Source organism: Lutjanus erythropterus, chromosome 18 (assembly GCF_056507025.1).
Source record: "Lutjanus erythropterus isolate fLutEry1 chromosome 18, fLutEry1.hap2, whole genome shotgun sequence".
Classification (NCBI taxonomy): domain Eukaryota; kingdom Metazoa; phylum Chordata; class Actinopteri; order Lutjaniformes; family Lutjanidae; genus Lutjanus; species Lutjanus erythropterus.
The window spans coordinates 34,193,610-34,206,068 of record NC_139334.1 but is presented as its reverse complement, the minus strand read 5'-3'; the positions used below and the strand labels follow the sequence as shown (position 1 = coordinate 34,206,068).

Genomic DNA, 12,459 nt, shown 5'->3' with positions numbered 1-12,459 from the left:
TGACATTCAGTCTGTATAAAACCCTCCTGAGCTCTGCATCCTCACTGCTACTTTGCTGCTTGCTTTCATAAGTGTCCCCAGCTCCCCAGCCTCTTCCTGTGTGACACGTTCTGCCAATAGATCCCCCTTAATCTCACTCACTGGTCCTTTAAAGAACCACAGCAGCTACACTTTATTGCTTTGTTCAGCATATCTTCTCCGATGGGGGACTTAGGTCTTTTTCTGTTATGAGATACAGCTGCTGAAGGACGTAAAGCCTCGCCGAAGTCGTCAAATTCCACATGCTACAGGTACAGAGCAGAATACACACACGTGTAACATTCATCTGACATCCCCTAATGGATGATTCAAAACGAGCCTCGGCTCAGTGCATCACGTGCGATGACAGTTATATTCACCACATTACGTGAGCAGTGAAACACTGACGGGATCTCTGGACAAATGTAAAAATAACCCCGCTGTCAGAGCAGTGGGAACAATAAGGCTCCTACAGTCTCCCAAGCAGCGTGCAGAAAATGACCATCTCTCTTGTGACCTCTATTGTGCAGCCATCAGCTCCCATTTATCCATGTGTTTTGGTGTTGTTTTTGTGCTCGTTGCCAAGGCACCAAGCTTTGAAGTCAAGTCCAACTATAAATGAGACCAGCCAGGACCAACCAGCTTGACCAATGCAGCATCCCAGACTACCTACCACAGCAAACATGCCAGTCTTAAAGGGCGAGTCCCACTGTGCTCTTTTCCAGGTTTTCCAAATGTAAACTCCCACTCAGCCATTAGTAAAAAGAGACACAGGTTATCATGACACTTGCCAACCATGAGACCTAAAAAATAGGGATAATTTCTAAACCAAAGCTGGGAGGTGGCTGGACTCATGAGATCTTGTGTGAATCCATCTTGCCAGGCTTCGAGTTCTCTGTTTGTGTTGGCACCAGCATGCTACGAGGGACTACTGGCAGCTACGGGTGAGGTTTTAGGTGGAAGCGACTCATCTCGAACAAACAATGGCAGCTCCTGAAGAGGCTAATGTAGATTGCGATTATTTTGACTGAAACTGTGATTGTGATATGCAATACGATTTGTGGGAGTCATAATTTTTCCATTACAATTTTTACTTTTACTGGAAAAAAACACTATTAAATTTGTGATGATGTGATATTGTCTGATATGGTCTGTATCTGGAGAACAAGATTTTTAGGCTAGAGCATCTGTGCAGCACATACAGTACTTCATTAACAGTGCTCTTTTCTCACACATTTTTCCTTTGTCAAAAAATTGCGATTTGGTTCCGGTTCTGCGATTTGGATATTGCACTTAGCCATATTGCAGTTTTGATAATATTGTGATTAACTGTGCAGTCCTACATTTCAGCGTTTTGGACCCAGTGGGCTTTGGCAAGAGTTTGATTCACCCACCGGCTCTGCCGCTTGACCTGATTGGTTGAAGTTAGCCCATGCTAAACATGATTGTTACATGCAGCAGCCTGTTTGCTCTCTCTCTCTGTCCAGCTTGTCTCCCTCCTCCCTCTGCCTGCTGTGCACCTGAGTACAATCGGCACGTTTCCCCCCCCATGTTCATTTAGGTGCTGGGGTTTTGTTGTTTTAATTTGTTTGGGCTGGAGATTACCAGTAGTTACGTTATTCGTCTCTGTTTATTTCAGGTTTAGTTTCTGTTTTAGGTAGTTTAGGGGGAGACGCTGGGAGCGACGGCCCACTGCGTGGTTGTCCCAGCGTCTTCCCTCTTTTTGTTCTTTTGGCCGGGGTATCCAGCCCTCCTGTGTTTCCTCTTTAGTTTGTTTGTGCTTTTGTTTAGTACTTTCAACAAATAAAGCTTGTGGGTAAATTGTTACATTTTGGTGTGGCATCCTCTTTTCTTTGTTGCAGCCTCCTTTCCCTAACAATGATAGACAGGCAATTCATCCAGTCATTTGCCAAGTGTTTTTTGAAAGTGCCTGCCCTTTTCCAAATAGTTTCTAAGGACGACTTCCCAGATGGTTCTGTATAACAAACCATCCAGCATGTCAGGTTACTGGGGTTCCTCCCTCTAAAAAAAAACATGTGTCACAGACTTTGTTTCCTCCATCTTGCTGACTTTTAACAAATGAATATAATAAAATGATCAGTAATGTACACATTTTTTTGCAAAAAGATGCTTGCAGATGACTTATAAATGACAATTATTACCTGGAAAACACACAGAATTTAGCCTTACCTAATGGAATTTTAAAATGTAATTACAATGACACAGAAAATGAATATTTTACACCTGGTACAAAATTAGTCTGCTCTTAGGAAAAACGTCTCCCTGTAAGAAAATAAACCTGCCATAAATCAGCAAAAATATATATAGGTGAGGTGTGACTCCTGTAGGAATACGATGAAGAACGGGAGTCTCCTGGGAAAATTAGGAAGTTGGTAAGTATGGTTATAGCGCTGACCTAACCTAAACTAGGGAGTTTATGTAGGTTAGCACAATTTGACAAAGAAAATCTTTAGCTGCAGTTTTTCAGACACCTGTGTTCATGTGAGGGCTGACAGGAACATAAAGAGCACATTGTACAGCAAACCCACACTCAGAGCAGCATCCAATTTGAACTCCAACTACCACTTACAACATGAGGATCAGAGGTGAGGACCCTCCTACACAGAGCACAGCATCTGTCAGTGAGAGGGAGGACAGAGAGGGAGGTGCCAAGACAGTTCAGGCTACACAGTATTTCTGTCTGTTATGATTGTCACTGATTTAAACGATTTAAAAAAACGATTTAAAAATTCATTTGTTCCTACCTCCATTAAACTTTTAAATAGTGCTGTTTGAGGCTTCAGGGATTGTGCAATAGTTTCATGGTGTTTTTTACCACAGGGTATGTCCAACATGTGTTATGTATTTGTATGTGCAATATCTTGTAATGTGCAATGTGGATTATGTGCAATTTATTATGTTGTTTGTTTTTATCGCACTGTGGAGGCATGTGGTGTGCAGCATTTCAGTCCAAAACAAATTTCCCTATGGGGACAATTAAGTATATCATATCATATTGTATCGTATCGTATCACTGTGTCATATTGGGGTATTATCTAGCAGTATTTCCTGTTATTGTGTAGAACAAGAGATATCTCCACCTGCAAAAACAAATCTGTTTTTTTATGACAAAAATTAAACCACCATCAGGCAGAGGTGGCAAATGACACATTGTTTTTACTCAAGTAGAGGTACAGTTACTTGTTTAAAATAATAAGTACTGTATATTATAAGTATAAGTAAGTACAAGTACTGATTCAACTTGATACTTAACTAAAAGTGAAAAGTTCAGGCTCTGAAATGTACTTATATAATATAAAAGTAAAAAGTCGTCCTCTGAAGGATATTTGTTATATATATATAGATATGTGTTTCTGTGCAATGTTAACTTTATTTTGTCTTGTTACATCTTATTTGTTACGTCTTATCATGTTTGGTCTTGTTTTGTCTTTCTCTTCTTATTTTGTTGATATTCATCTTGTCGTGTTTTTCATCTTGTTGCATCTTTTTCATTAAAATGTTGGTTTTAGTCTTGTTACATTGTTTTTCATCTTTTTTGTTGTTACATCTTTTCCGTCACTTTTTATCTTGTTACATCTTTTTCGCCTTCTTACGTCATTTGTTTTTGTTTTGTATTTTTGGTCTTGTTACGTTGTTTTCATCATTACATCTCATTACATATTTTATGTAATTTTTTCATCTTGTTCTATCTTTTTCATCTTGTTAAGTCATATTTGATCTTGTTGAGTCTTTTTGTTCTTGTCACACCTTTTACATCTTTTTGGTCTTGTTATTTTTTTTATTGTCTTTGTACATAATTGTTTGTCTTTCTCAGCATGCAATGAAGCAAAATCAAAATTATCCATAATTCCCCTTTAATGCATTAAAAATAAAGTAATGATTCTGTTTTTAAAGTGTAAGGAGTAGAAAGTACAGCTATTTGTGTTCAAATGTAGAGAGTAAAAGTAAAAAGTTGTCAGGAAAATAAATACTTAAGTACAGATACATGAAAAATTCTACTTAAGTACAGTAACAAAATATTTGTACTTAGTTACTTCCCGCCTCTGCCACCAGGCCGTTTCTAGGGTAAACACTGTATAGTCAAAAATTCTTGACTTCACGTTGCTCCCTGACCAATCATTCATTCATTGTCTGTAACTGCTTATCCTTGAAGGGTTGATGGTGGGCTGGAGTCTGTCCCAGCTGACACTGGACATGAGACGGGGTACACTTTGGACGAGTCGTCAGTTCACTGCAGGGATGATGCAAAGATGTGGCCCTCATGGTTTCCCAGAGTCTAAAGTGATGCCTTCAAACTGCTTCTTTTGTCCAACCAACAGTCACAAAACAAAAGACTCTTCATTTACTGTTAAAAAGCTGGAATGTTTGACATTTTTGCATGAAAAATGACTGAAGCTGACATCTAATTTTCTTTTTCTTTTCTCCATACTTAATAGTGTCCACCAGACGTATTCCAGTGGGCCTCTCTTAACATGACTCAGCTGTCAGAACATCTAGCCAGAGTCTTCAAGTCCCAAGGAGTCAGCACTAACCACAAGCCTAAGATCTTTGTTGGTACACCCGAAAGACAGGACCTGTCTGAGACGAAGACTGGTATATGACATCATCATGACATCACATGTAACAGCTGAGGGGGACCGCTAAGGCCGAAGGACACTGGCCAGGAGGAAATGAACAATCAACTTTGATCAAACAGAGGTTACCATCTCATCACGGCGTCACATTTCCTCCTCTGAAGGTAATGTTTTATTGAAATACTTTGTTTCTATTTTCAAGAACTATGTTTTTGACAATGAGTCTTGAAATATTTAGATTTGTTCTCCTCTCTGTCATTAAAATTACATCAGTGATTTTGTTTTAGACGTAACAGAATGTCACCACGACAAACCAGAGCAACCTATAGTCCTGCGTATGTTTCTGCTGTATTCATGATGAGTTATCGAGTCCGTGCCAAGCCTTTCTGTGGCCCTGAGCAGAGTATGATCTCTGACAGATGATACTAATGACATTAGAACAAGGCTCCACTAACCCTGCTGGCCTTGACCCTGTTTATAGGTTCAAACTTATTAACTCAATGCTTTATTTAAAGCATCATACACAATATATATTATGACATTTTAGACATTCATATATCATATTTAAAGAGAGTCCCAAGCCTCAGGAAGAGAAACTCCCAAAGTGTGAGTGCTTGTTTAGGGGCCCCCTGGTGACCCAACGGCCCCAGGCAACCACTTAATTTGCGAATGCCTCAGGCCAGCTGTGTATCATTCCTATTTATCATAATTAATGTGACTGCACTGTTATTTTCCAGCAGCGATGGCTTGACAAAGATATACATACAGCATCAGAATAAGGTCATATAACTTTATTTCAACGAGACAAAAGTTTAATTCAAGGTTTACATTTTAAAGTATAAAAATTGTATGTCCATAAACTGAAAGACAGAGGTGGCAAAAGTACACACATTCTTTACTCAAGTATAAGTACATATATTTGTGCTAAAAGTACATATTCAACTTTTTTACTGGAATTAAACTGAAAAAGTACAGGCTCTTTAATTTACTGTCTCCTGACTGTTACTACACAAAGTAACTGAACCTCACCTTTTGTCCACAGTTGAGTCTACCTCTGAAACACAGTATTTTTTGTTGTTTGTCGTCTAATTCCACCTTATTCCGTCTTTTTCATCTTTTTACATAATTTTTGATCTTGTTACTCCTTCACATCTCGTTGCATCATTTTTTGCCTAGTCATGTCTTTTCCATCTTGTTATGACTTTTTTTTGTCTTGTTTCTAATTCCCCTCAAAAGCATTACAATTAAAGTAACGAGCCTGTTTTGGACAGGGGAAAGTTGTTTTGTCATAGGGGCACCTTCATAACCTGACACAACAGTTGGTCTGTTACATGGAACCATCGGGGAAGTTGTCTTAGAAACTGTTTGGAAAAGGGCAGGCACTTAAAAAAAACACATGCCAGGTAATTGGATGAACCATCTGTCTGTCATGTCTAACATGGGCTAACTTCAGCCAGTAGGATCAAACTCAGGGAGAAGAATGAAAACACCTTTCCCATGGAGAAGAGCATTCAGCGTCGTTCTTTGCTTTTCTTTCAATGAAAAAATACTCTCCAGTTCTGATATAACTGATGCTATCACAGTATCTATGCTACTTCAGGAGCCGCCACTGTTTGTTGAAGGCGAGTCGCTCCCATGGACTCTTCTTGCTGTTGTCACTCATAAAACCATTCCTGTAGCTGCCAGTAGTCCCTCCTAGGACGCTGACTAGCTGCAACACTTTTGGTGCTGACACAAACTTATAACTTGAAACCTGGCAAGATGGATTCTTGCATGATCTTGTGAATCCAGCTGTCTGGCAAGGTAAGCACCTTTGACCCCAGAAATAATTTTACACAAAGTAGTACTACACACAGAAAAAAAAACACATACAATGTGAATATTTATTTGTATTTTGGCAAATTAGCTGTTAGCAAACAACTATCATCGAATTACTTTTCTACTGAAGAAAACTTGATGATTCTCAGGCAGGTTCTGGAGTTTTAAGGAGCATGTTTTTCTTCTGTTTTGTATGTGGATGGACACAGCATCGCTCTGTCACAAGTGGTTAAAGAATAAAGTTTGTCCACTAAAATTCAAAGTCACTTTTAGTAGCATAGTGCCAGCGCCAAAAATTGCAAGCAATTGCACAGGCCCCTGTTGCCCCTCCCCAGAACGGCCCCTGGCTAAAAGTAAATGTGAGGTTTATAACTGTTTATTACTTCACATATTGCATATAGAAGGACCTTCATAAGTTAGAAACATTATTTATTAGCATAAGAGATGTTCCTGCCAACTAATGTCCCTGTTGATTAAACGCAAATTTTAACTTGCCGACTAGTCTAATTATAGGAAAACACTGAGAAAGCCATTAAATTGAGCCCAATTTATTAATTGATCATGTTAAACCTTGTCTGAAAAAATACTACATGTACTAAGAGTCATTTGAAGCTGTTGAAGACCAAAGACTACCCTCAGTAGCATCCGTGTTGTTTCCACAGACTTAAAAGGTCATGAACTCTGAGGAGCACTGAATGCACCATAATACAGGTGTAAACAGGCTCTACATTGCATTGTGGGAAATGTAGAATCCAGTATGTGAGTTTGACTCATAGTATAGAGTAAAAGTCAAGATATCCATGTCTCTAGTGAGTCCCCCAACATTATGAAAGTGAAATATTAAACCACTGGACAGCTCCTTTACTGGTGACCATTTTATGTGTGGAGTGTCCCTGTCTTACCTCCCAGTCCAGGTCTCAGTCTGTTGTCATATCCATCCAGCAGACTGTCCAGGATCTTGGTGAAGGTTGTGATGTCTTTGGTGTTACGCGTTGAGTTGGAATCTGCTTTTGACCTGAATAAAAGACAAAATGTGTGTTCATGGACACAGGGAAAGAAAAATATGAGCTCTACATTAGTTAAAAAAAAATAGATGTTATTTAAATCCTGCTAAAACGTGTGGGTGGTGATACCTCTTGGTAATCTCCACCTACAATATTAAATCCATTTGATCCCAGATTATTTCATACTAAACCTGGAGAAACATGTTGTGGCACTGTGTTTCTGCTCTGTCCAACGATGATACACATTTGAAATGTTCATACATGTACTTCAGATTCCAAACGCCACTCACTGGATAAACTCAAGATTTGTTTTCTTCCCAGTACTGCCGCAGATCTCGGGTCAGAATCTCAATCATGATACGACTTCACGGTGGAGTTAAAAGACGTGTAGGTTAACCAGGCAAGGAGGGTGTTATAAAATAATGCTCTTGGTTGCATTACAGGAACTGTGGCATCTGGTGTTTTTGGCATTTGATCCATAACAAGGGACTAAAATTCAGGATTTCTTTTTTTTATGTCACTTTTGAATTTTATGGAAGTTTAAATGTAAGTCATTGGAACACCCTGTCATGTGTCGCAAGTGCTTTCACCTGTGAGGTAGGAATATACACGTGCATAGTAATCCTATAATACATGGGTTCCAAACCTGAGGTCCAGGCCCCCCTTAGGGGGATCACAGGGGGTCTCCAAGGTAGGGCTGGGCGGGATGACAAAATTTTCATATCACTTTTTTTTTTTTTTAAATCATATCGGTTTCACAGTATTGGACTTTTTTTTCATGCATGGTGTGTAGCAGTGAAATGGGTCCACACTTTCCCGCCACACATGTTAAGGCTTGGAAATAATCACTTATTCTTTTGCCATATGTGCACATGTGTGCAGGCTGGAGGAGGGGGCTCCTAGGATAAAAGGTTGGGAACTACTACTGTAATGATTCAGTTAAAGCTGCTGTAGGCAATTAAACACACACAATGTAAAAACTTCCACTTTGTATCACTCTGCTAAGCCCCTCCCACTAAATGAAACACCATTAATTATTGATGATTTTACACAAAATTTTCCTTTTAAAATAATTTTTGTGATTTAACAATGTTTTTATTGTTCCTCCAGAGTCCACACCAACGGTCTGTTCATCATAAAAATGGTCTGTTATACAGAAATTAAAGACATTAAAATGCTGTAACTGACCAATCAGAATCGAGTATTTAACAAAGCCATATATTAACAGTATGTACCGTATTGCTACAATGTTAATACATCAGTTACACTGTAAATTAGGAAGAATTATGCAGTGCATTGTGGGCTGTAATCTAAAATCCAGTGTTTTTACCTGTTAATGGAAGATGCCTCCACAGAATCCTGAACTTCTGTCTTATATTTTGCAGCTGCTTTATTCTGTCTTACCAGTTTTTTATGACTTTGTCAGTCAGCTTGTTCCTACACACGACCAGTGGGGTCACGGCGCTCTGTCAGTCATTGTGAAGGAGACACACACACACATTGTGTCTCGTGTGCTGCTCTGTCCATGCAAATTAACTCTGCTTTTGTTCATGTGACATTAATTACATAATTAATGTTTAGTACAATAATGGTTGTTTCATTCTAAAGCTGCGACAATTAATCGAGTAATTGATCAGTGGTGAACTATTAAATCAATCACTACTTATTCTGAGAATCAATTAATTAAATTTAATATTTCTTTAGGAAAAAGTTCTCTCTTCCAGCTGTTTAAATGTGAATATTTTTCTATTGTGACCGAAGATCTTTAGGTTGTGGACAACACAAGGCAAGATGACGTGGGCTTTGGGAAACACTGATTGCTATTTTTCACCATTTTCAGACTTTTTATAGACCAAGCAACTAATCGATCTATGGGGGAAATGACTGACAAATGGACTGACAATGAAAGTAATCATTCATACAGAGGTTTATTCTTGGTGTCCCCTGGGACACCAGTCCATAGTCCTTGTAGGCTGTTGTGAATATGATGGTAGGTTGAAGGTAAACCATGTCTGACAGGGAAAACAAAGGACTGTGATTCACTGAGAATCATCAGAGAGACAATGTGACAAAGTCCCCTGCTAATCTATTTTTTTTACTTTATTATTTATTTTACTTTATTTTTTTAATTAATTCATTTTATTTTCTCGATATGAATTTCTTTTCTTTCGTTCTAGCAGTGATAAGTAGATTAATGATTTCCAGGTCATATAATCTCATATAGCACGTTCGGCATGTTTTCTGTCTGATGGTTAATAAACTGGACAGATTTAATTTCAGTCATTATCTCAAGATGATTTGAGGCATCGCACGCTGTTCTGTTCACGTGGAACACTATTTCTAGGAGCCCTGTACAAAATCTAATCAGCGAGGCTGCAGTTTGATACTGGGATTAATATGCATTAGGATTTTAACTTTGTCGGAAAGATAGTGGGAGTAACAAACCAACCGTTTCTCAAAGTGCGCCGCTATGGGTGGTACATCGAGTGCCAAATCCAAGTTGAAATTTAACTAAATAAACGTTTGCTTTAGTCTAATTTCGAAAAGCCGAACCCACCAGAATGTTGTAAAAGCTCTTAAAGAACCGCTTTATAATATTGCGCTACATGTGATGTTTTTCCAATATGCAAATAATCTTTAATTGATAGATTATTAAATGAGGCTTGGCGTGGCGCGGATGAACCAAACGCACAGAGCAAAGGAAGGACACGTTATTATAATTTCTTACATTAACACGCTTCATTAACATCAGTAGTCGTGTACGTGTAGTAGCCACCGCTGCTGCTGCTTAACAAAACACTGTTTGAGAGCGTTTATGTGCCGGAGAGCCAGCGGTGACTGCCGCCTGCGCGCACGGGCAATCTGCCGCTCGTATTGTCTCTGTTAATACCTAAAAACACACATCACTGACAGAAAACTTACCGCGTCTGCCACAGTACGATCAAAGAGACCAGCACAGACATGGACTTTGAGCTCCATCGTCCTCTCATCGCTGAAGCCTGCGAATAAGACCGGAGACGCTGTCAGTGCGCGTAATTACACGGCAGAGCGGCACAAGGCGCTTTACAGCTGTTCAATTAAACGGAGCCACACAAACACCTCCATAAAACACACATTACACCAGCTTTAGCCTCCTCACAACGGGGTTCTGTTCAAGTCAGTTAATCCAACACTCTGCAGCGGAACTCCCTCCAAACACCACCTGAACACCGAGCTTTTGTTCTGCACAATGCGTCCAATTAAGTGTAATTTGTCGATAACGATGCGTGCTCGCCTACCTGACACGCGACAGGTGTCTCCGGGGTTGCCAAGAGAGACTGGACCGAGACTGGAGACGAACGAGGCTTTGGCGGAAAACTGAGGAGTAGTAACCAGGAGAGATGAGATGAGACGAGACGAGCGCGGTTTACTGTCCGTCCATTCTGTCAGCTCCTCCGACAGGGAGTCCCCCACAGCTCAGAACCTGAGAGCCAAGTGCACAGAGAGCAGCGCCCTGCTGGAGCACAGCGCACTGCTGGAGAAATACTGAGGCGGAGAGAGGAAGCGTTCAGCTCCTGGTAATGAGGTTCATTAGTGCGTAAGACTGCGCACGATCCACATCAGCCGTGCGAGGTGGATAAAAAGCGTGCGAAGGACAGGGATAGGTGTTTAGGGCTGTTGTGGTCACTTGAATTTGTGAATTTCAGTTCATTAAATGCAGAGTTGAAAAGTAACTAAGTACAAATACTATGTTACTGTACTAGTCCCAGTAGATCAATACTTTACTTGAGTATTTTTTTCTGACTACTTGTTGCTTCTATTCCCTACATTTAAACACATAGCAATACATTTTCAAACTTATGTTAGGGGTAAAAAGAACATTATTTTAGTTTTAATGCAAGATGAAAACAACGTAAAGACATAAGATCAGTGGTGGACAAAGTACTCAACCCCAGTACTTGAGTCAAAGTATAGATACTCCTGGTCAAATATTACTCAACTACAAGTGAAAGTTGCTCCGACAAAATTTTACTTGAGTTAAAGTACTAGAGTACTTGGTTTTAAAAGTACTTAAGTATTCAAAAGTACATGTTTTTGAAAATACTTAAGTATTCAAAGGTACATGTTTTTTAAAATACTTACGTATTCAAAAGTACAAATTACAAAGTACATTTTCTAATATCAATACATGCTGTATTGTTTTCATGATGCATTTACAGAAGCTTGTAACTCTCTGAAACCATCTAATGATGCACTGATGCTTGTAGAACCACTCTGCTACACAAAGCCTATAGAAACACCTATAAAAACTTCAGCATAGAAATGAAATCAAAAACAAAAAGGACAGCTATTGTCATTTTCTGATGTAACTGTATTAAAATCACTGCATAAAAGCAGATTGAAGCTAACTGTAAGGAGTTCTCCAAGTCTGTTAAATAACTGAGATTTCTTTCTGTCTTCAGAGGCAGTATATACATGAATTGTGCTGTATTTTTCACCCCGATAAAAACAATCCAACTTTAAAAGCTACCTGGAATAATTAATAATTATAATAACATCTTGAGATTTAATTTTGTCTTTCTCCTGCCGTCACCATTACTGCTTTTTGTTTGAATGAAAGAGGGAGAGCTTGCTTGTGCTTGTTAGTGCGCCTGGACGTATTTCTGCTTTTACATCAGTCCCATTTGAGAGGAGCTACTGTGATTGGTTTCTTTCTGTGAGGAACACAGCATGTGACCAATTACATTTTAGAAAAGAAAAAACAGCAACAGCTGACTTCAACGATGTGCTCAGTCAAAAAGTAACAACAACCTTCCTGGAAATGTAGTGGAGTCACAAGTACAATATTTGTCTTTGAAATGTAGTGGAGTGAAAGTCAGAAGTTTCCAAAAAAACAAATACTCAAGTAAAGTACAGATACTCAAAAAATGTACTTAAGTACAGTACTCAAGTAAATGTACTTCATTACTGTCCACCACTGCATAAGATGGAAATGACAAAACACAAAAATGAATCGAAAAGTAATGTAAAAGGAATAACAACAC

At 39.1% G+C, this 12,459-nt stretch overlaps 1 protein-coding gene across 1 annotated transcript in view; it reads right to left on the bottom strand.

Moving 5' to 3' along the window:
- gabra2a (gamma-aminobutyric acid type A receptor subunit alpha2a) overlaps nt 1-10,889 on the bottom strand; it is a 55,114-nt gene extending 44,225 nt beyond the window's left edge. The window contains exons 1-3 of the mRNA XM_084743281.1: nt 10,714-10,889; nt 10,358-10,434; nt 7,334-7,446 (exon numbers count right to left, since the gene is read on the bottom strand). Of these exons, the coding sequence (XP_084599407.1) occupies nt 7,334-7,446; nt 10,358-10,425 (181 nt within the window). The 5' untranslated portion in view covers nt 10,426-10,434; nt 10,714-10,889. The remainder of the gene's footprint in view (nt 1-7,333; nt 7,447-10,357; nt 10,435-10,713) is intronic.
- Nucleotides 10,890-12,459: the final 1,570 nt, after the last annotated feature.